Consider the following 24,666-nt stretch of genomic DNA (forward strand, 5'->3'; position numbering starts at 1 on the left):
GAAGTGGCCGCGAAGGGAGCTCACCTGGGAGCACCGTGGCTCAGGTTTGCGGCGCGGGCGGGCAGAAACTGAACGCTTTATGTCAGAATGGACCAATGGGATGGCGGCACCCAGTTGCCAGCGCTACGGAGGGCGGCCGAGCGGAGGCGGTCCCTGGAACCGGGGGCGGGGACTGGGCGGGGCTCATATAAATTGGCGGCTGGCGGCAGGCGGGGCGTGGGGGGCTGGTGGCCGCTGGGCGGGCGGGGCACAGGCCGCGAGGCCCGAGCCGGTGGGAGCGAGCGAGCGAGCCGAGACGCGGAGGATCCGATTCACTCGCTGGGGAGACCTATGGGCCGACGCCGTGTAAATGCTTTTTAAGGCGAGTGGGGGGAGTGGCTCAGAGAGCTTCGGGGGGGTGCCCTCGGTTCCAATGCTGACCTATCTCCCCCCCCCGCCCTTCTTGCCTCCTCTCAGCAGGGGCCTCGGCCCCGCGACTGCCACTCCTCGGGGTATTGCACAAGTTTCGAGGTCACCGGAGACCCCCCCTAGCAGCGGCCTGGCTCTGGCCCCCTGAAGGGCTTGGTAAGGGAGCGTGGAGGGCGGGACCTCGGCCCTACACTCGGGAGGGCTCACGCCTTCAGTTCTCTTCCGAGACCCCGCGGCCCCCACCCATCCTGTGGCACCGCTTGCATGCTTAGAATCCTAGCATGTCAGGACCAGTCCAGCCCCCATTTACAGAAGGTGAAACTGAGGCTCCGAAGGAGGACGGGCGTCCCCAAGGTCACGCCGCAGAGAGCGGACTTGAGCTCCAGCTCTCGGGTGGAGATTCCTTGGACTGGCCACTGGCAGCCTCTTTACGTGGGCGTGGCCAGGACTGGGGGCGCCCTGAGAACTAACCCACCTGGGTTTCTCAGCATTCCTGTTCCTTCTCTCCCATTCTTTCCCTCTTTACTAAAACCTGAATTTCAGAACTGGAAGGAATCTCCAGAATAATCCGTCGACTTTACAGATGGGGAAACTGAGTCTCCGAGAGCATAGAGTGCCTTGTTGCAGTTAGGGTTCCTGATCATCCCCACCCTTCCTAATTAATCTAAGCTCCCCAGGCTTGTGCGGGGGGTGGGGGTGGCAGGACTGGGCACCCCGGCCTGAGTTGGTGAGGGGGGCAGCGGAGGCCACCCAACAGCGGCCCCTCACTCTCCCCACGTAGTGTGTTGCATACTTCATAAGGCGGAGGCAGCGGCCCCAGCGGCTCCATCCAGCCCTTTGGCTCCTCCTCAGCATGGCTGGCTACCTGAGTGAATCCGACTTTGTGGTGGTGGAGGAGGGCTTCAGCACCCGAGACCTGCTGGAGGAGCTCACTCAGGAGGCCTCACAGGCCACCAAGGTGAGGGGCTGGGAGTGGGGATGGGTGCCTGTTCCCTGTGCAGGCCCAGCTGCCTGCTCGGAAAGGGCCCCAAGGACCCTCAGCTTGTCACGTACTTGGTATTCAGTCCTTGCTGTTTGCAAGAGACGGCTCATTTTATCGCAGATTCTTGGTGCTTGTGTTCCCTGACTTAATGAACAGCACCACCATCATCCAGCAGCCCTCTCAGTCAGAAACCTGGGAGTTTACTCTGCTCCCCACATCTAGGCTTTGCCAAGCTCTGTACATTCAGCCTCCTTAAATCACCCTCCAGTGTGCCCTTCTGGGACCTTACTTCATGGTTCAGGCCTCATCTCTCTAAAGGCCCCTTAACCTCCTCCCTGCCTCACCCCGCCCCCTCCAACTTTGTCACAGCCCTGCTCAAAATCACAATTCCCTGGCAGTACCACACTGCACAGTCTCAAGGCAGAACCGCTCAGCCTTTATAGCCCCATTTCCTGTTTTTCCCACAACACATTATGCTCCATCAGAGCTGAATTACTTCTATTTCCCAATGATGCCGTGTGCTCTTTTATCATTTTATCATGCCTTGCCCAGGCTGTTCCCTCTCTGTCTGGAACCCCTTCTCCCAGCCTCCCTCTTACCTATTTCTAGCCATTCCTTATTACTCATCAATGTCATCTTAATTGCCCCATGCAGATTTTGTATTTTCTTTCTCTTTGGCCCCCACTACATTTTGTAGGAACTCCCATCTAGTATTTATTGAATGGCTGGTAATTGCTTAAGGGGTTTGTTCTCTGCCGTGACCAAGCCTCTTCAGGGCTAGAGCCCTGTCAGTTTATCTCTTGTCCCTTAGCATAATGTCAGACACCAAGTGAGCATTAGTAAAACATTGAATAAAAAGGAAGTTGAGTTCCAGGGAAGGTTTACATAATGTGGTCTCACGCATAGCCTCATACATATTGGCTCTCAGCGTATCTGTGACGACCATTTGTCCACAGGCATGGGTTGCAATGGCAGTGGGACCGCCTCAGGGCTTTAGGATGTAGGCAATAGCCTTGGCCTTCAAGGAGTTTAACTTTTCTGGAGAAGACAGATGTATACACAGTTCTGATACTTCTCCAGAGTATCAGCAATGTGCAAAATGCAGTGGGAGCGCTAAAGGCTGAGTTGCCTTATTGGTTTGGGGAAGGTGGCATTTGAGCTGAAACTTGAAGGTACTTTAGGAATTTGCCAGACATGAATCAGGGAAGGGTATTTTGTGTGGAGAGCATGGTGGGAACAAAGGCTTGGAGGTGGGAAAATGATCTGTCTGTAGCTGGAAAGTTTGCCTTCTGTCCTAGAGGCTTGGGAGCGCCAGAGAATTTTGGAGCAGGGCTGCTTCACTGTCAGAGCTGAGCTTGGGGCAGGTTCTTAGGAGGACCACAGCCAGCACACACAAGGAGGGGGCTGGGTGGGGTCTCACATTCACCCTTCTTGTTGTGCAGGGTGAGGTCGGTGCCCTCTTCGTGGCTGACCTGGGGGCCATCGTGAGGAAGCACTTCTGCTTTCTGAAGTGCCTGCCGCGCGTCAGGCCCTTTTACGCTGTCAAATGCAACAGCAGCCTGGGCGTGCTGAAGGTCCTGGCCGAGCTGGGGCTGGGCTTCAGCTGCGCCAACAAGGTGAGCCCCTGCCCCCTCCTGGCTCACTGTCCCTCACTGCGTACTCGGCACACACGGGTCTGGGCTGCCGCGGGTGGGCCCTGGGGAGGTAGGAGTGACCTGCACTTGGCCCCTGCGCTTTGGGAAGGGCCACCCGTTTGCGGGGAGGGCTGTGGGATGAGGGAGGGAAAAACAAGCATGAAATTTGCCAGTCTTGAACTTCCAAATTGGAACCCTGTGTGTCCCTTGGTAGGTGGGTTATGTTTTTAATGGAAATTTTCAAACTTCTTGGCATAGAGCTATTCTTCTAATTAAAGCAAAACAGAATAAAAACACCTTCTTATTGTTGGTTTTATTTTTTTTCTTTTATAATCTTAATGTGTGACAGTACATTTTCTAAACTAGTCCTTTAGGGTTTTGTTACTGTCTAATTTAATTAATGATGTTGTCTTAATTCCCTTTCTAATTTGATTACTGCTGTTATCTTAATTCCCTCCTGCTCTCCTTAGATTTACTTTGCTTATTTACTATCAGTCTCTATTCACTGAACTCCTTTAAGGTGCTAGTCACTGTGCTAAGTGGGGTTGAATAAGATAGACTCTATTGTCCTTGTGTTGAATGCTTAGGGTAATTTACCTGGTAATTGCTATTTTCATTCTATTCTTACTTGATAAAAGCCTTTAAGCTATTAAGTTTCCTCAGAGTACAGCTTTGGAGACATTTATTCATTCAGCAAACGTTTATTGAGCATCTACTGTGGGACCACGTATCATTCTAGGCGGGGACTTAGCAAGTCAAGAAAACAAATGAAACAAAACCAGGCCCTTCCTTCATGGAACTGGCTTTCTAAACAATAAGCAAGTTAAACAATGAAAATATATAGGATTTGAGATGTTAAGTGCTGTGGAGAGAATTAAAGTGGGAAAGGGAAGTAGAGTTGACAGAGAGGATTGTATTTTTAGGTAGTTTGGCCAGGGAAGACCTCACTGAAATTTGAATACTGACCTGAAGGAAGTAAAGGGTCAAGCCAGGTGGGTAACTAGGGTAAGAGCATTGAAGACAGTGAGAACAGCAAGTGCAAAGGCCCTGGGGTGGGAGCAAGCCTGAGGGCATTGGTTTGTGATAGTTATTACTATAACTTTTCTAATTGTTAATAATGATTGTTTTGAGGGGAACCCCTCTTAAATCCTGGTCAGCAATATGGCTGGCTGTTGTGAGGAGGATTCTTGAAAGGGATCTTGGAGGAGAGAGGAGAAGGACTAGGCCGAACAGCATGACAGCACTGGATGGATTCCAGGTGGGAGAGGTGTGTACCATGTGGGATGGTCAGAGCAAGCAAGTTAGCCTTGATCAGAGATAGATGTCCCTGCCCTTGGTGATAGATGAGTCTCTCCCTCCTGACATGCATAAAGCCCCTTTGTATTAGCTCTTGCTTTGCACACCTGGTTGCATGTGGGTCTCATATAAAGCCCTGTGAGACACACAGGAGAGAGATTGCCATGGAGCCAGGCCTTCCCCTTGCAGCATACTGGGTGAGAAAGAAGGAGATCCTTTTCCAGCCCCCTGGTAGAGGTGAAGAGAGGGACGAAACCCCACTGACTGGAGTCCTCTGCTTCTGAAACCCAGAGATGGGACACTGCCAACCTCTAGCCTTGAGGGGCAGAGTTGAGGGGTGTTATGGCTTAGAAAGACCTTGAGGTCTGTGGGGACATTGGAAGCATTCACCGTTTGCTGAGTGCTTCTGTCCTGCCAGGCACGTTGCCAGGCGTTTTCTGTACATGATCTCACTTTATTCTTGCAGACACTCTGTGAGGTAATTATTATTACCGTGACTCTGACAGCAGCCCTGTGAAGCAGCATTTATGTATAAGGAAAGGAGACACAGGTTGAGCAACACACTGAGGAGTGGCCGCCTGAGTATGGCAGTGAGGTCCCTGACTCCATCGCAACAGTCTTTTCCAAGGTCCTCTGGGAGGGGATGGCAGCGCCGGGACTCGGCTGCTGCTGATTGCCCTTGGCTAACCACCAAGGCTGGGGGAGGCCAAGGGCCCCTGACTGCAGGTGGGATCAAGCCTTTGGGTGCATTTGCTGAGAGGTGGCTCTGTGCACACAGCTTTTCTTGGAAGGTGGAGGCTGCCCTTTCCTGGCTGGCTATAGCTGGTGGCCATACGTACCAGCCCCATGCCTTCCTTGGTGGACATTGATTTAGGGCTAGGTGTGAGTTGGGGCTGGGTATACAGACACATCAGACAGAGTCAAGGGCACAGGCATGCGTTGCATGGGGCTCTGGCCCACCCACCCATCTTTCCCAAGGACCTTATTCATCTTGCCTGCCACCATCTTTTCATGCTCTTTCTTTCAGTGTCCTCCCATTTTAAAATGCCTTCCTTGGGTACCACATCACCCCCCAAACCAATCTCTTGCTCTTTCTTCATGGCCAGACCTAGTTGTCTATAATCGCCTGTCTGCACTCACTGTCCCTTCTCCTTGGCCCCCACTCCTAAGCCATTGCTTCCTGACCTCCATTCTCACTGCTCCAAGAACTCTCCTCTTACCCCCAGGATCCAGTGAGCACTTTACCTTCAACGTTCATCTTGAATTATTCAAATAATACATTGATTCATTCACACACACAAAAAGGACAACAGCTTTATGTCTTCAGAGTTTTTGTAACAAAATATAAAAAAGACAGTCATGTGGTAGGTACTGCAGACAACAGCTTTCAGTTCAGCAGGGTTTGGAGATCTATCCATGTTGATGCATTGAGACCTTGTTGGGGACAGTCCTTGGTCCTCTTAGTATCTGGCTTCTCAACATTCCACACAGCGGCTTTGTGTGTGTGTGTGTGTGTGTGTGTGTGTGTGTGTGTGTGTGTGTGTGTGCTAACAACACTTAACATGAGAGCTACACTCTTAACAGATTTTTAATTGCACAATCCATTACTGTTAATCAAGTTACAATGTTGTCCAGCAGCTCTCTAGAACTTAACTAGTCTTGCAGAACTGAAGTTCTATGCCCATTGAAAAGCAACTCCCCATTTTTGATATATTCTTTTTTAGAATAGTCAATAATAACATACACTCCTAGTTTTGAAAGGTTCAGAAGTATATCAGATGAAAGCACATGCTGCTCTGTGCCTGCCTCTCCCTCACGGGGGGCCTCTGGCAGTTGAGACACCTCCTTCCACACAGACACAAGTTCCAAGACCAGGTTTGCTTTGAAGGGAACGGCATTGTAATGCATGTATTGTCCTACCTCTTCTTCCCTGTCCATGGGTCCAGCAAACATGCGCTGGCTTTTCCTGTTTGCTATGGTCAGAGTTCCTCTGGATTCTGTCTCAGGCGTCCTTCTCTTGTGAACTCTCCCTCTTCTTAGGGAACTTCATCTCCTCCCATGGCCTTAAATACCGTCAATATGCCATCACCTGCCCCATTTTTATTTCCAGTCCAGACCTATATACCCAGCTGCTGACTTGATACCACAGGATGCCTGGAACTCCACGTGTTCAAACGCACTTATGGTTTTCCCTTTGAGAAGGGCCCCTTGGCCTGCTGGACGCGGAATCTCCCTGACATCCCTCATCCCCACGTGCAATCCATCAGTGAGCTTGCCAGCGCTGCTCCAAAACACATCTCCCCCACTTTCTAGCGCAGCCTCTCGGCTCCCCCAGGGTGACTGTGACCAGTCTCCCAGAATTCTCTCGGGTCCTTCCTCAGACCAATTTCACATGGTAGCCAGAGTGAAATGCCTTTAAATTTGCTTTTAAAATACAAATCTGACCATGTCATTTCCCTTTTTGAAACCCTTCAGACCATTTCCCATCCCTTAGGTGAAAATATAAATAAGTCCACATCAGCCTTCTCGGTTTCCCCACTGGCTCTGCCCACTTCCTCCAACCTCTTCCCCTACTGTGCTCAACCTGCCTGGCCACGCCAGCATTCTCTGTTTCTTGATCAAGCAAAGCACAATCTTGCCTCAAAAACTCTGCACAGTCTGCTTCCTCGATGAGAACCATTCTTGCCTTCCCTCTGGGCCTGGCTGAGGCCTCTTTGGGGCTCAGATTAAATCCTTGAGCCTCAGAAAGGCTGTCCTTCATCCTTCCCACCCAGGTGTCCCCATCCCACATTCTCTAATATCCTGTATTTTTTTCTTCTCGGCTCTTATCCATTTGTAATTCTATCATTATTCAGTGTTCATTTGTTTCCGTCTATCTGCCCCACCAGCCTGAAAGCTCCATAGGTTCAGAGACCCTGTCTGCTTTACTTCCCATTTATTTGCATTAGCGATGGTTAAGGAGCCTGGCATCTCAATAGGTGGTCAAGAAATACTTGTCAACTAAGAATCAATTTTCAATTCTCCATTATAGTACTGTGGTTGAGAGCTGGTGTGTTAAAGCCTGACAGTCTGGATTAGAATTCCAGCTGTGCAGCTTAGAAGCTGTGTGACTTTAGACAAGTCACTTAACCTCTCTGGGCCTCTGTTTTTTATATCCTGAGACTATGAGGAGGATTAAATGAGAATGTATGTAAAAATACTTAATGCAATAACTGGCATATGGTGATCCTTAATGAATAACAATAGTTATTATATAAATATTTATAATCAAAGCTAAACCGCAGCTCCCCAAAGTGCTATCATTGCTTCTTCTCCTCGTTGCATGAGGTGACATAGCGAGCAAAAACACATTTTCATGTCCACTCACACTCAGATCTTTAGAAGCCAGCTGTGATGGCAGTTGTTCTGGCTCTGGAGTTGGACATTTGTGTCCCATTTGGCTATTTATTGGCTGTGTCACTACAGGCAGGTGGACTTCTCTGAACTCAGTTTTGTCCTCTGTAAAAAGTGGCAGGTAGTATTTCTGAGGATTGTTGGAGGCATTGCCTGAGATAGTGCACATAAGTACCTCATGCTGAAAAGCTACTAAATTAAAATTAGTCTTATTATAAATTCAGGATGGCTAAAATGGTCCTGTGTCTCCTACAGTGTTTCAAAACTGGCTCCCTCTTGACTTTCTTCCCTTAATCACGGAGAGTCAGACTTGAGCATGAGAGCTAGTGCTGCCTCCTACATGCTACCTGGCCTCTCTGAGCACAGGTTTCCTTCTCTGAAGAGCGGAGCCACTACCCATCTGATGGGGCTGTTGTAAAGAGTAAGTTAGATAATTGAAAGCAAGGGTTGGCAAATCCAGGTCACTAGATTTGGATGGATGGTGGGCCAAATCCAGGTCACTGCCTTATTTTGTAAGGTTTTATTGGATCACAGTCATGCTCATTCACTTACATAATGTCTGTGGCTGCTCTGGCGCTACAAAGGCAGTTGAGTAGTTGTGACTGAAATATATGGCCCACCAGGCCTAAACTATTTACTCTCTGGCCCTTTGTAGAGAAGGTTTGCCAACACCTGCTGTAAAGCATTTCATTTGGTGCCTGCTGTGGTGGGTGCTTAATGGCCATGGTGGCTCTCACCCTTATCATCATCATCGTCTGTATCATTAGTGCAGTGATCAGGTGGAACAGCATTCTAAACATGAGGAAGAGGAGGCCTTTTGGGGAGGGGGCTTGCTGGAGTCACTACAGTGCCATGCACACAGCAGGCCTCTGGATATTGGATCACCTATGTTAAAAAGACTCTGGGTTTAGTGAACTTTCAAGTACATCAAGTACTATTCTCTAAACAGTTAAATCTGCCAGGAAAATGTGTCAGATGCTTGTTGGCAAGGCTGCCGCCATGAGACCATACATTATCTTTGTGTGAATTAGAAAATATACCCCTTCCTTAAGACACTTTATTGTTATAAGAAATACACTGATTTTGTTAGAATGAAATGGTTTACTGCCAGGAAGTTGTAATCAATATACAAATCTACCATGTATTATTTCTGAATGGGACCCCCCCGATTGTGCAGTGTACCACCTGCACATCTGTATGCAGCAGCCCTGCCTGCCAAAGAATGGTGAACTGATGTGGGTTCTGATTTTTGTATATCTGTTGCCTAAAATCAAGGCCCACTTCTCATGGACCTCCCCATGCATAGCTATGACAGCCCGTCATTTGTGCTTCCCTGGCCTTTGTGGGCCCAGCAGGCCTTGGTGCCTCCTCACGACCACCTTTGGGACCCCACAGGCAGAGATGGAGTTGGTCCAGCGTATTGGTGTCCCTGCCAGTAAGATCATCTACGCGAACCCCTGTAAGCAAATTGCACAGATCAAGTATGCTGCCAAGCATGGGGTCCAGCTGCTGAGCTTTGACAATGAGGTGGAGCTGACAAAGGTGGCAAAGAGCCACCCGAGTGCCAAGTAAGCTGAGAACCACTTGTGTGGGCAGGCTGGGGTGGGTGGGAGGTATAGAGTTAGAGCAGAGGACCTGGACTGGGCTACAGCCACAAGAAGGTGAGGCAGGCACTCCTGGACTGGACCCAGGATGCCAGGGCCTGACCAGCAAAAAGGCAGAAATAATGGATTACAGCAGGCAGAGCAAAGCCCATGGTCAAAGTTGCCGGGCTGAGAGACAGAGAGAGTGTGTGTGTGTGTGTGTGTGTGGGTGGGTGGGGGGCAGGGTTCAGGAAAGCTTCACCAAGGAGGTGGCACTCGGGGTGGGCCCTGAGAATTGAACAGAATTTTGGGAGGGCATGAACAGTGTATCAGAGAGAACCGCATTGGCAAATGCATGGAGGTTGGGAAAGGCACAGGGGGCATGTGCTGCCTAAAGAGAAATTTGGTGTGACGGGAACACCCCATGTGCAGGGGTGAGGGAGACGGAGGATGATACTGTTCACAGGGCAGGGACCCGATGCAAATGGGCTTCAGGAGGGGTCCACGCTAGGTGTTTTGGTCAGGTCGTGGCTCTCACATGGCCACGTGACAGCCTGGGGATGCCAGGGAGGGGCCTCTCAGTGGGACGGGCCAGCTGCTGGCCACTTTGGTTCACCCAAAGCAGCTTGCACTTTTTCACATGGTATTGGACTGTGTTTGAGAAATGGTTCCCTTCATACAAGAAAAGGTGGAAAAGTCTGGCTGGTGTAGCGCCTGACTTGGAGGAAGTGGAGCTGCCTTGGGGGAGAACTGGTGACGTTGAGAACAGGGCAGGTAGGGCTGGGCCCAGGGACGTGTAGGGAATGGACAGAACAGTATCTGGAGGCCGACTGGCTGTGCAGGGTGAGGAAGAGATCAGGGGGACTATGGGGTTGGGTGGCTCTGAGCCATGCAGGTTCGCACCCCTTGACTCAGAGAATACGGGGTTGGGGTAGGGGAGGCAGAGTCTCCCTGGCAAAGCGTGCTGTGTGTTTCCGCAGGATGGTTTTGTGCATTGCCGCCAATGACTCCCACTCCCTGAGCCGCCTGAGCCTCAGGTTTGGAGCATCACTGAAATCCTGCAGACACCTGCTTGAAAATGCCAAGAAGAGCTGCGTGGAGGTGGTGGGTGTGAGGTGAGTGCCTGGAGGCCCTACCATCCCCACCCACGCCAGGCCCACCGCCTCTTTCCCAGCAATGAATTCTGTAGGAGACCTCCCTCGGCCTCCAAGGAGCACCTGTCCCTCCACCTGGAGTTCTGCCATTTGAGAGTTCCCTCTTTTTAGAAGGAAGGTTTGGAGTGTCTCGCTACTCCAACCCCACAGACCCCAGAAGGCCTTGTCTCAGGAGGTTCCAGGAGGGACCCGGCTCTTACCAAACTTTTGCTCTCCCTCTTTTGCTGCAGGGCTAGGATATGGAAGAAGTAATAATAATGACCTAACCCTATAGCTCTCAGTTATGCTTAGGATATGCTGGGCACTGTGCTGGGAGCTTCACGTACATTATCCCACAGCCTTTTAGATGGGGAAATGAAAGCACAGGTAGGCCACACTGCTGACTGAGAGGTACGTCCAGATCTGGTTAACTCTGGGGCCCTGGCCCTCGTCTCAGAAGGCGTCCTCCTCCAGGGCCAGCATGGAGGGATGGGAGGGGCACCAAGTGCCAAGGACCTTGGATCTAGTCTGCTGTCCTCTCCTCCCTCTCCACATGGCCCTTAGCAACCCATGTAACCTTTCAGGCCCTCAGGCATTATATTTGTAAAATGGGCACAGTGTCCAGTGTACTTTCCAAGGTAGCTCATGCTTGGGGCCGGGGGCGGCACTGGGGTCCCGCATGTGAGCTGGAGCTCTTCCTCCTTTCCCAGTTTTCATGTTGGCAGCGGCTGTCCTGACCTTCAGGTCTACACTCAGTCCATCGCAGATGCCCGGCTTGTGTTTGAAATGGGTGCTGAGCTGGGCCACAGGATGCACATCCTGGACCTTGGTGGCGGCTTTCCTGGACTGGAAGGGGCCAAAGTGAGATTCGAAGAGGTAACTGGGGTGAGAAGTGTTGCTCGTTGGGGGTGGGGGCAGGGTGGGTTGTAATGATCTTAGGAAGGCCCCTGTGAGTGGGTCCTGTGTGCTGCATGCTGGGCATAGAGCTTCATCTGGATTATCTGGTTATTAGCCCTGGTTACAGCTGAGAAAACTGAGGCTCATGGAAGTTACATCAGTTCCTGAGTCTATGGCAGTGGGCTGCACACTCAGCTCTGCCTGACTCTAGCCTATGCACACATTCAAGGCTGAACCAGGTCATATTTGCAGTAAGTCATAAAGGTTTCTGAAAGTCTGGGTATGCACTATTCACCCTCAGATGGGCTAATGGGACATCAAATAGGGAGAGCAGGGAAGGGAAAAGCCAACTTTTGTTCACTCCCAGTCCATCTGTCTCCTTCTGTGATGAGGGAAGATCAAGAAAAATGTGTCATCAAAATCCCCACTCAAACCACCAGGGGTCGCCTTCTCCTTGGTAAGAACCTCATCCTGGAACATCCACATCAAAGAACTGACCCTAAGAAAATAATGACCTCAGATGCAGAGAATTAGCCTCAAAAATGAGCATTGTAGCATTACTTGTAACACAAGTCCAGAGGACTTCCCTGGTCCATCTAACACTCGGGGATTGGTTAAATTATGGTATGTTCTTATGATGAACGCACCCACTTGGAGAGGTCATTTAGTCTATTGAGTAGAACAGGTTATAAAAACTTACACAACTGTATAATGTTTATAATAAAAAGTGTATAAAAAAGAATTAAAGGAACTACTCCTAAAAGCTAATGATGATGGCTCTAATCTGGATGACAGAATTAAGAGTGATTTTGATCTTTTTCCTTCTCTGTTTTCTGAATTTTCTGTAAAAAATGTGCCATTTAACAGATTGGTTGTTTATGAAAGATCCACATCTGGGCTTCTGGAATCTGAGTACCAAGTGTTATGTTGAGAGTGTTCTTTCCATTGTGGGGACATTGAGGAGGGTGATTTACACAAGCACGAGGGTTTGACCCAGCTCGCTCCTACTTACCTTGTTGGCCAGCTGTCTGCAATTACCAGCTGGGGCCTTAGCAGCTGCCAAGTCTTCCTTTCTGAAATTAAGGTTTTCAATAAATAGACTTGCAACTGTAGCAAGTCTTCAGCATGAACTGCACATTTCAAACATGTAATTGTCTTCCCACCTCCCTACCACCAGATTGCTTCTGTGGTCAACTCAGCATTGGACCTCTACTTCCCAGAGGGCTGTGGTGTGGACATCCTTGCTAAGCTGGGGCGCTACTATGTGACCTCAGCCTTGACCTTGGCAGTCAGCATCATTGCCAAGAAGGAGGTTCTTCTGGACCAGCCTGGCAGGGAGGGTAGGTAACAGGTGGGCAGCAGGGCCCTATTTTTTCCTAAAGCTAGGGACAGTGGCTGGCTGAGCAGGGTCTGATTTTAGGGTATGGGGGAATCCAGAGAATGGGTCCTTGCTTTAGGGAAACTTACTATCGGGTTTCTTCACTGCCAAAACACTTATTTTTTTCCTATGCATGTTCACGTTTTATGAAGATTGAGATCAAAATAACCTTAGGGAGAATAGGTAACTTTATTAACCCCATTGTACAGATGAGAAAATTGAGAAAGAGAGAATACAAGTGAATTGCTAGTGGCTAGTTAAGAGGTAAAACCTGCATTTGATCTTGTGTTTGTCTCATCTCCAAAGCACAGGCTCTTACACTACTGCTCATGACATAGTGAAAATAATTAATGAAACTTATATTTGCAAGTCCACTTTACAGATAACAGAATGTAGGTATGGAAAGGTTGAGTCACTAGCCCAAGGTCACACATCTAACGGGCAGTGCCGGGATTCGAGATCAGGCGGGGCTGACTCAAGTTCCTCTGCCCACACTGCCAATATCAGTGCTCTTCCCTGCCCTTCCAGATAGACCAGTCCTCCCAGCAGCCCCTTGAGTGAGACATGTCAGGGACTCTGATCTTGGGGCTCTGCCCTCTACTCCAGGATCCCCAGGCAGTAGAGCCTGAGGTCTGTGTGCTCTTCCCCAGTGAGAATCCATATGGAGGGACAGTTGGCTCCATGTAGAATGTCTTGTGTGTTAGTGGGGGATGGCATTCCTCTGGCCTTCTTTATAAATCTGGGGATTGTCCTAACTAGTCCAGTCCATACACTGCCACATCTTGGGCCTCTGAGCAAGTGGCCTAATTAGCCTTATTAGGTGTTGAGTTTGGGTGGGCTGCTTCTCTACCCTTGCTGGGGTATCAGAGGGCTCAGATAGAGGCAATGAGTGTGTCCTGTGTTGCTCAGCTGCAAGGGTGTGTATAACATGGCAGTGAACCTCATGTCATGGGAGGAGGCAGGATCTCACCCATGGTTGAGGAGGGGTTAGCCCTTTGGCTTCAGTAACCTATCATGGCTGAGCCCACCACTGAGCCAGCTCCCTGCTCCTACTCCCCTACATTGCTTGTGCTGCTCCTGACCCCTCCATTCCCTGCAGAGGAAAATGGTTCTGTCCCCAAGACCATCGTGTACCACCTTGATGAGGGCGTGTATGGAATCTTCAACTCAGTCCTGTTTGACAGCACCTGCCCTACCCCAATCCTGCAGAAGGTGAGCTAGCCCATGTGTGCCTGTTTTCAATTGTGTGCTTTTAACATTGTTTGTGTTCTAATCTAATTTTTAAAAGGCTAAACATATTCATTGTAGAAAATAGACAACAAAGATGAAGAAAATTATCATCCATAAACCCACCACATAGACATAGGCTCTTTGAAGATTAGATTTCTTTTCAGTCTTTCAAAAAATGTAGTATACTTTTTTTTCCCCTTAAAGTTGGGATTGTATTGTTTTGTAAGCTGGGTTTTTTTCCACTTAATATGGGGTATAGCTCTTTCCATACCATTAACTAATCTTTGACAACATGCTTTTTGATGACTGCATAGTATTTTAACCAATCTAACTCTAGCGTTTGGCCATTTGGTTTCCTGTTTTTGAGCAATGTGAGTATATCTGGACATCCAGTCTCTGATCACTGCTCTGGGGTGGATTCCTACAAGTCAAAAGAAACAGTTCATCTTCAGTGGGTTTTTTGAGATTAACAAGGGAATAGGAGAAGACAAACATTCCTCCCAGCCTGCAGAATCCAGCCCAGGGTCTCCATGCTTTAATGGGCATCTGTAAGAGGGTAAGGAAAATCAGGCACACTGTCATATTTTCACACCTCCAGGCCTTTGTTGTGAGGCCCCTCTCCTGGAAGGATACTCAAGTGCCTAACCAGCACCTAGACAATCATGAGCTTTCAATCTGTTTTGGTTTGTTCTCTCCCTTTCCATCTCACCTATTTATTTAAACCCAACCCGGTATCAGCTCCTCTATGTAGCTCTTCCTGCCCCATATCTACTGCAGCCAGAGGGAGCCCCTCCTACCTCCCCCAGACACCCACACCCATGACTTGATGGGTCTTCATTCCACAAGTCGCATTGTTCAGTGTGATTTCCTCTGCTTGTCCGAGTAAGCCTCCCTGATGTGTTCAGGAATTCAGTTTTCTCCTGGGATGCATGAGCATTGCCTGCATTCTTGTGGTATACCACTTCCCACTGCACCAAGAAAGGACCAGCCATCGCTGGCCCACTCCCCATTCCCTTCATCGGCTCCTCAGATGAGCAGGGTTGGGGTCCCAGCCCACTGCCACACCCGGCTCCAGGGTCTCTGATTAATCTCCTGGTGGTATTCCTGACTTAGGCACCATCCTTACTGACCATCCTTGTGGTCTTCCCTGCGGTTTCTTCCTTTGGGCTGTCAACCACTTGACATCCGAGTCTGGCCATGTCACCAGATCCAGGGTGGGGCCCACAACCTGGTGGTGGAGACATTGTGTAGATGACTACACAGAAGTTAGCCACAACTGTGCTGAGAGTGTGTCAGAGGGACCCAGCCTAGCCTGGGATACCTGCAGCTTCTGCCCCATTAGTTAGTGTGGCAGCTTTGCACCCCTGCCTGCTCTTTGCTCCCAGGGACTTTGATTTTGGGCCTCAAGTATAGAAGTTGTATTAAACATAATCCTTGGTTCAAGGTTTAGTTCTTATCACTGGAGCATGCTTGGCCCTTTTTGGTTTGTTTCTTTTCTTTTTTTAAAGTTCAACAAATATTCAGCAAAGCATTGTGCTGAGGCCTGCCAAGGATAGCAGGTGAGCAGGAATTGTCTGTGCCTTGGAAGCACAGTCCTGCTGGATAGAAATGTGTGTGTGATTAGTACATACGCTACAGCAGTGTCATGAAAAAAGTACAAAAACTACAGACCAAATGTTACTAGAATTCTTTTCAAAAATATTTTAGTATATATTGCTAAAAGATAAGGATTTAAGAAAACCATCATCAAACCAAAAAGTGAGTAATTCCATGGTCTCCCCCATTATCTAGTCAGTGTTCATCCATGTTGTTGCATATGGCAGGATTTCCTTCTTTGATAAGGCTGAATAGTATTCCTTTGTATGTATGTACCAGTTTTTTTTTTATCATCCATTCATCCATCAATGGACATATAGGTTGTTCCTACACCTTGGCAGTTGTGAGGAGTGCTGCAATGAACACATGGGACATTAATATGTCTTAGAGATCCTGATTTCAGTTCTTTTGGATAAATACCCAGAAGTGAGACTGCTAGATCATATATGGTAGTTCTATTTTTAATTTTTTGAGGAACTTCCTTACTGTTTTCCATTGTGGCTGCACCATATTGTATTCTCACCAACAGTGCACAAAGGTTCTAATTTCTCCACAACTTTGCCAACACTTATTGTCTTTTATATGTTTGATAATAGTCCAATAGGTGTGAGGTGATCTCACTGTGGTTTTGATTTCCTTTCTCTTATGATTAATGATGTTGGGCATTTTTTCATACACGTGTTGACCATTTGTATGTCTTCTTTCATACAGTGTTATCACATCGAAATCTAATCCTAAAGTATACTTATAATTTATTTTACTTTACAAAAAGATTGTTGTCATTATGTAATTTTTTGGGGGGCTTGAAAACTTAACATCATAGTCTGATTCATCAGTACTGCTGTATACCTCTACAGTTCATTCATTCGACTACTGTATAACCCTCTGCCAGGGAGTATGTTGCAGTTTGTCTATTCCCCTCTCAAGGCATTTGGGTTGTTTCTAGGTTTTTGCTACTGTGAACACTGCCATTATGAATATTCTTGTTCATGTCTCATGATAACATGAGCAAGGAGTGGAATCGCTGAGCGTGGGGCATGTGAATGTTCAGCTTCATGAGATAGTGCCAGTCTGTTTTCCAAAGTGGTTGTACCAGTTGGCAATGCAGCAGTCTATGGGACTGGGTGGACCTCCATTTCCCCCCAACACTTGGTGTTGTCAGACTTTAAGAATTTTCCCAGTTGAATGGATATAAATGGTATCTCATGTCTTGAATGGCATTTTCCTAATCACTAAGGAGTTGGATGGATATCTCTTTGTATTTTTATTGGACGTACATATGTTCTCTTCTTTTAGAGATTTTATAACCTTCCCTCAGCTACTGCTCTTCATGTCTGAACTTCTCCACCAAGTGGTCTGCATTCAGTGGTCTTACTCCTCCTCTTCTACCCACTCTTCCAACCTCTCCAGTATGGTATCTGTTCCATGATGCCACAGAAGACACTCTTGAAAATCACTTCCATGTTGCTAGCCCAATAGTGGCTTTCAGTCTCGAGTAGCAGAGGACATTCATCCGACTTCATGCTCTTGGCGTCTGTAACGTCACTGTGGGCTTTCCCTGTTCCTCTGCCATGCCCACCTTGTTTCTCTGGCACTTTTCTTACTCCTCCTCCTCTAAATGTTGACTGTCTTAGGTCTCTCTCCCTGATGCTCTTCTCTGTCTATATGTATTTCCTAGGTAAACTCTTCCAGACTGAGCCTTTAAATATCTTCTACACTATGTTCATTCCCAAATTTCTCTCTCTAACCTGGGCTGTACCTTTGAGCTCCAGATTCACTTGATATTTATGTTGGGTGTCTCACAGCCTCTCAAATTAACTTGTTCAGAACTGAACTGTTAATTTCCAACCGAAAATTTCTTCCTTCTCTGAGTCTTCTCTGAGTAAATAGCATGACCAGTCAGCCAACTGTTCAAGCTAAGAGACTTTGGCATTATTCTTGATTCTTGCTTTTCTTCTCTTCCTACATGTAGTCTACCTGCAATTCTTGAGTCTAATTCCAAAAAGCATTTGGAATCCATCTAATTTCTTCTCTGCCACCACCCTAATGCAAGCTACCATCACCCCTTCTGGTCTTCTGTAGTAATCACTAACTGGTCTTCTGGCCTCCACTCCTGCCTTCCTGTCTATTTTCCACACTGAAGAATAAGTGATTTAAAAAAACCCCCAAAGATCATGTCCCTCCTCTCCTCAAACCTGTGGCTTCCTATTACTCTCAGGATAGAATCCAGGCTCTTCACCATAGCTAAGCAAAGCTCCCAACCATCTCTTTAGTCACATATCTCCCCAGTAAACCCCTCACTCACCTGCTCCAGTCCCACAGCCTCCTTTCTGTTGCTGGAATACCTGAATTATTTCATACCTAGGGACCTTTGTAATCGCTCTGCCCAAATGCTCTTCCACCTGCTCCTGAGATGACTGCCTATTCTCTGCTGCTATCTCAGCTCAAATGTCACCTCTTCAGGGAAACCTTTCCTGACTACACTCTCTGAAGTGGGCTTGCCTCTCAGCATCAGACAATTTTGTAACCCTGCTTATTTTTTCGTACTTGTCAGAATCTGTAATTATCCTGTTTGCTTTGTTTATGTGCTTATAGTCTTGTCTTCCCTGCTAGCATGTAGGCTGTATGAGGGTAGCCACCTTGTCCAGTTTGTTCCCTATAAATTCCCAGCACCTGGCACTGTTCCTGGTATATGGTAGATGCTCAATGAATATTTGTTGAATGAATCATGCATGAATGGCTTGCCCACATATTGTGAGTCCCTTTAAGGCAGAAACTATTCATTTCTATTTCCAGTATAGGACCTGGCACACAGTAAGTGCTTGTATGTGTTGGAACTGAATCAATTTTTTTTTTGGTATCATTAATCTACAATTACAGAAAGAACATTATGTTTACTAGGTTCCCCCCTTCACCAAGTCCCCCCCACATACCCCTTCACAGTCACTGTCCATCTGCGTAGTAAGATGCTGTAAAATCACTACTTGTCTTCTCTGTGTTGCGCAGCCCTCCCCGTGTCCCCCACGCACTATACATGCTGATCGTAATGCCCTCTTTCTTTTTCTCCCACCCTTATCCCTCCCTTCCCACCCAAAGTCCCTTTCCCTTTGGTAACTATTAGTCCATTCTTGGGTTCTGTGATTCTGCTCCTGTTTTGGAACTGAATCAATTTTTCAAAAATTATGTAAGCAACCTAAAATTTGAAGAAAATAACCCCTCTTCAGTCCTCTACCTTAATACAACTCTGCTCACTTGTCCATAATGTCGCTCCCTCTTTCACGATACACATGCAGTGGTGCAAACTTCACATATATGCACTGGTGACAGCTAAAGTCATTGTACACTTATTATAGCAGATGCCGTACTAAGCACTTTACATGGCATTTATTTTTTCATCTTCATATTAATCCTGTAAGATATATGCTATTATCAGCCCAATTTTACAAGATAACTGAGGCTTAGGAAGGTGAAGCAACTTGCTTGAAGTCACAGTTAATAAAGGGTAGGATTTTTGAACTGTAGATTGTGAGCTCCCTTAGGGTAGGGTTCATGTCTTAGTCATCTTTGCCTGTGTATTGTCAGAGAACAAACTCTTAACTATTTTCCTATAAAATGACTGCCCCCTTATAAAATGTCTCTCCATCATTGGGCATTGCTAATTCTTGGTTGTTCTTACTAATGCTTCCATGAGTATTCCTTTGGCCTAGAAGGCTCTTTGCTAGTCTCTTTACATAGCTGGCTCCATTTACATGCTTAAAATGCATTCTCTTTAAAAACATATTTTCTTATGGTGAGTCCCTGGAATAGTATTACCAGGTTATGAGCATTTTTAGGCCTCCTGATACATATTGCCAGATTGTTTTCCTCAAAGCTTGGACCAACACGTACTGTTACCAGTTGCGCTCATCTTGTAATAAGTTTACTTGCATCACATGCTGGGAGTCTTCTCTTGTTGGAGAATTTATCTGAAATGGTGTAGCTCAGCATTTCTTCCATTTCTGTTTCTTTGGCAAGGATAAAGCTTTTTTTGTTTGTTTGTTTTCCCTTTGATGTCGATGTCTTTTTGTATCCTCTGTTCACCTAATTTGAAAGGTCTTGATGTTTTTTCCTATAGATGAAGATGAGCTTGCATGTGCATGTGTGTATTTCATGTAATATTGATACAAATACATATTTTTCTCACTCTGTTGGTTTATTATTCTAATTTAGTGATCTTTGTTATTCTTTCATAGAAGTTTCAACATACTGTTATCTATCTTGGTTAAGTATGTCATTAATGGTAAGGAAATTTGTCCCTTTCTGCTTTTCATGTGCTGAGGATTAGGGATTACCTTTACTTTACATATATTTTTTTCAATTATAGAAATAAAATGTTCATTGGACAAAATTTAGCAAAAACAGAAAAATGAAATAATCCACTAATCCCACCATTCAAAGGTGACTATTGTTATAATTTTATTTTGATTCCATACTTTAGTGTCATAGTGAACATTGTTATTTAAAAAACATATTGTGAGACATGGTTTTTTAAAAATACTGCTATGTTTGGTGGACTTTTTAATGTATAAACATCTTAAGTGTTCACTGAGTGGTCTAAAATGATATATATTTATTGTGTAATACACATAATACATGTGTATTAGCACTTCATAAATGCCAGGTATAGTTTGGTGTGGGGAGAGTGAAGGAGAGGGCAAGTACCGTGGAAGGTTTCTGAGAATCTTAGGAAACAAAATTCAGGGGACAAGGTTCAGTCACCCCCTCTGTATGAAGAAACCATCCCTCTTCTGCTGAGATCAGGCTTTCTTGTCATTGTATTTTATTCTAGTTACTTATGGTTAAAAAAGTGCACCTCTGTCTGGAGTGTATTGCAATAACATTTGCCAAGTATGTGGCTCTGGATGGTTCTTGTCTTCAAGATTCTTAAATAGTGATTTCTAACCCTTTTTTGATTTCTGCTTTGCCATGCAGTTTTTATTTCAACTATCTCTAGTCTTTATCCTGTTCTTTTAGTTTTTCTTTGTTCAGCCTATCCATTCTGTTTTGACAACAGCTTTGTGCTGCTTGGAGACCTAGTAGGGTGACTTTGTATTTCTAGCAATGTGGGAGTTTACTCGGAAGTCTCCCCACCGACAACTAAGAAAATTGTATCCCAACTTACAAGAAAGTAGGGAATCTTCAGAGGTCAAAAATTAAGTGACAATAGGAATCCCTACTTCATTTAGAGTAAAAGCCAGTTTATTCCCCACCAGGCAGAGGAATCCTTTTGAAATGTACATCAAATCATCTCTTTTACCTAAAACGCTGCTCTGGCTCTTGTCTCACTTCAAATTAACACCAGAGTCTTCACAGTGGCTTCCAAGGCCCTTTGTGATCTGTTGCTGTCTCTTCTCTGACCTCCTCCCTTACCATTCTTCCTTTTGCTCACCCACTGCAGTCACACTAGCTGCCTTGCAGTTCCTTAAACTCTCCCAGGCATGTTCCTACCTTAGCACCTTTGCACCAGCTTTTCTCTCTGCCTGGATCACTTTTCTTCCAGGTGCCACACTGGTTCACACACTCCTTTACTTCCTTTACATCTTCATCTTCTCAGTGAGGCCTACCCTGACACCTTATACTATATTTAATATGGCAACCTAATCCTCCTCCTGATCTATTTTTTTTAAATTCAGTAGCACTTACTATCTCCTAACATATCATCTAACTTATTTTGCTGTTTGTCGACCCCCTGGTGGACTGTCAACCCCATGAGGATAAGGATCTTTGTCTATTTTGTTCACTAGTGTGTCCAGCACATTAAACAGTAACTATTCTAATATGTGTTAAATGAATTTTAACCCAGAGAGAAAAACCTAACTCTGAAACTGGCTTTCTCTCTGGGAGTGAATACTGAATCTCTGTAGCATTGACCCCTAGCTCTGATAGCTCTCTGGGTTCCTGAGGACTCAGTCAATGTGGAGAACCTGACAGGATCTTTCACATAAAGCTAGGGACCCCCCCAAAAGTACATCATCATTATTGTAAGTGTTAACTAGAAAAAATCCTTTCTCGTAGAGGAGGACTGCAAGAAAATCTGTCTTTTTTATCTTGGTAGTGGTTGGAAGAGGGCAAAAAATTGAGAATTTGCAACTATAAGCTGTTTTTTCTTGGGTTTGTTGCCCAAATTCACATTAACTATGTGCTCTGAAAAAACCTCAAACTTAGAATTTATTTATCTTGTAGAGGAAACACAAATTCTCTCTGGAGTAGGAATCTTCAACCTAGGCTGTTAAGAATTCTTATGAATCAAGTTCCAAGGTACCTGACCTCACAGTCAAAAATCACAAAAATAAAAGAAACAGACTGCCATGATAGGGAACCAACAGAAGCAACAGACAGCAAAATCAGACCTACAATTACTTCATATATTGGAATTATCAGATGCTAAAAATAAAATAATCTTTACAGTGTTTAAAGAAATAAGAAATTGAAAATACAACCAGACACTAAGCAACATAAAAATATGATCTAGCAGATTTTTAAAAGGACTAAATAGAACTTCTAGAAGAGAAAAATATGAAAATGGAAATTATGCACAGGGGAAGCAGTATATTAGAGATAGTTGAAGAAAGCATTAGAGAATGGAAGATAGTGCTGGAGAAACTATGCAAATATAGCACAAAGAGACAGATAGCAAATAAGAAAGGCAAAGGAAGTGGGGGAGTGAGAAGACAAAATGTCTAATCACAGTTTCACGAAGAGTGTATCAGGTAGAGAAACCACACCAGTAATTGAACAGGGAAATTTTAATATAAAGATTTCTCAACTTTAAAAATGACTAATTACTAAAAGGGATAAAAGTAGTTACTGCCCCTGGTAAGTAACTGCTGGAGAGTGGACAAGGAAGCAAGTTAGAGGAGGGTTCCTCCCTCCAATGTGGAGATTGAAATCTTGGAGGAGAGGCTGTGACTGTCACAGGGACATGCAGAATACTAGTGCCAAAGAAACTTGTCAGAGGGTACCCGTCACAACTGAATCATAGGAGCAGCCTGCTGCTGAGTGGAGGGAGGCTTGCCAGAAGGTGTGGGCCAAGGCTGAACTGTGAAGGTCCACTGAGGTGAATGCTATGCTGAGCCATAGGTGGCCACAGAACAAAAAAGCCTGCTGTAAGAGGGAAAGTGCCCTTTCTAGCAACCTCAATCGACAGAGTCTAACACCAAGCTAGCTGGCAAAGAATAAATGTCTATAGGGTCCAACTCCAGCATCACAAAGCCAAAGAGGGGCGGACTGGGGCTGAGAGGCAAAAAAATTACTAACTGGGAGAGAGTTAATAGGATGGGAGAGGAACACCTATTCTCAGATTCAGGAACTCCAATGAATCCCACACTTGGGCAGCATAGTAAAACTGAATACCAAAGACAAAGAGAGGATCTTAAAACTAGTGAGAGAAATGAGACAGGGAGAAGAATACCTGGTAAGAGAGTGGTAATTAGACTTACAGCTTATTTTTTGCCCAAAACGATGGAAAGTAGAAGAGAGTGGCATAGCTGCTTTAATATATCAACCCAGAATTTTATATCCAGCAAATGTTTTTCAAGAATGAGTATGAAATATAGGCATTTTCAGACAAGCAAATACTGAGAGACAGATCTTCACTAAAAAAGTTCCAAAGGATATATTTCGGGCATAAAGAAAATGATTCCAGATGGATGGTCTGAGTTGTAAGAAGGAATGGTAAACAATGATAGGTAAAATTATGGGTGAATCCAAAGAATCACTGATTATCATCAACATCAGTAACATTTAACCGGGGGGTTAAAAGACAGGTTTAACATTTTAGGATTAGGTTCAGCTGTTGAGTAGCAGATCCCAAATTATGACTTGAACAAGATATTTCATTCAGACTAAGATCTTAGTGAAATAGTCCCATGGCTGTAACTACCTGCAAGGGAAGTTGGGAAATACAGTCTCTATTCTAGGTGACCATGTGCCCAGCAAAAACTGAGGGTTGGAATTGCTGGGGCAGGCAACTAGCAGCCTCTGCCACCAATAAGATTACATAAAACACTGGATAGCAACAAAGTACAGAGGTGAAGTGACCAAGCTGGTGTTCTAAGGTTTTGAATTGTTTGAGAGGAAGGTAAATATACTAATGTTAGACTTTAAGTTCGGCATGCATGTAAAAATGTAAATGCCTAGAGTAACTACTAAAATAATAGAAATAGATAATTTCTAACATTAAAAGTAATTAAAATAGTTTTATTTGGACCACAGCATAAAAAAATAGATCATTAAGACATAGTTGAGAGTACAGAAAAGATCCATACATATCTGGAAACTTGATTTTTGACAGGGCTTGCAAAACAGATCATTGGGTATTGTTTAACTACTTGATGCTAGGACACTTGATTGTCCATGCAAAGAATGAAACTGGATCCATATCTCCCACCACACATGAACATAAATTCCAGAAACAAATATGGGAGAATATCTGTTTGACATCAAAACAGAGAACTGTGAAGAATATCTTAAAGATCAAAAAAGGAAAAGACTGAAGTTTGTCTACATTTCATCTGTTAGGAAAAGGAAAGAGGCTATCACAAACTGGGAGAAAATACTGAAACACATATATAACTGTCAAGGGATTAGTACAGAATATATTAAGGATCCTTAAATAAGAAATAGAGATGGATATGGATCTTGAGAAAAAAAGAAAAAGGGCAACATGAAACAGAAAGCAACAGAAATATGGGCAAAAAATTTTTAATAGGCAGTTCACAGAAGAGGGAAACCAAATAGAAAGTGAAAGTACTCAGCCTCATTGGTAACTGAGGAAATGCAAATAAAAATGAAAACAAGACATCATTTTCTACCAATTAGATTAGAAAAAAATTTAAAGCATCATAGTATCAAGTGTTGGTGAGAATATAAAGTAGTTGGATCTCTTAGGCTGCTAGGTGGGACTTGGTATTTCTTTGGGAAGCAAGCTGACATTCAGTTAAGTTAGACATGTGTGTACCCTACCTTCCAGCAAGTTCCTAGGTATATACTTTGAAGAAACTCCTGGCATGTGTTTGAGGACATATATAAGAATATTCACAAGAATAATTTTTATAATGTAAAACACTGGAAACAACCTTAATGTTTGTTGGTAATG

The 24,666-nt window shown here is 45.4% G+C and overlaps 1 protein-coding gene across 7 annotated transcripts in view; it reads left to right on the plus strand.

Annotated features, from left to right (window-relative positions):
• Positions 1–228: 228 nt before the first annotated feature.
• AZIN2 (antizyme inhibitor 2) overlaps positions 229–24,666 on the plus strand; it is a 52,740-nt gene continuing 28,302 nt past the window's right edge. For 2 of the 7 annotated variants that reach the window (XM_036885192.2, XM_036885193.2), the window contains exons 1-8: positions 368–564; positions 1,210–1,366; positions 2,833–3,006; positions 9,109–9,281; positions 10,277–10,411; positions 11,140–11,305; positions 12,504–12,666; positions 13,804–13,916. In XM_036885192.2, coding sequence (XP_036741087.2) covers positions 1,262–1,366; positions 2,833–3,006; positions 9,109–9,281; positions 10,277–10,411; positions 11,140–11,305; positions 12,504–12,666; positions 13,804–13,916 — 1,029 coding nt within the window. In that variant the 5' untranslated portion in view covers positions 368–564; positions 1,210–1,261. Of the gene's footprint in view, positions 346–367; positions 565–1,189; positions 1,367–2,832; positions 3,007–9,108; positions 9,282–10,276; positions 10,412–11,139; positions 11,306–12,503; positions 12,667–13,803; positions 13,917–24,666 lie in introns of those variants that run through there. The other 5 variants (XM_057499970.1, XM_057499968.1, XM_057499969.1 and 2 more) reach the window with 5 other exon arrangements.

The sequence above is a fragment of the Manis pentadactyla genome, chromosome 4 (genome assembly GCF_030020395.1).
Source record: "Manis pentadactyla isolate mManPen7 chromosome 4, mManPen7.hap1, whole genome shotgun sequence".
NCBI classification, from domain to species: Eukaryota; Metazoa; Chordata; class Mammalia; order Pholidota; family Manidae; genus Manis; species Manis pentadactyla.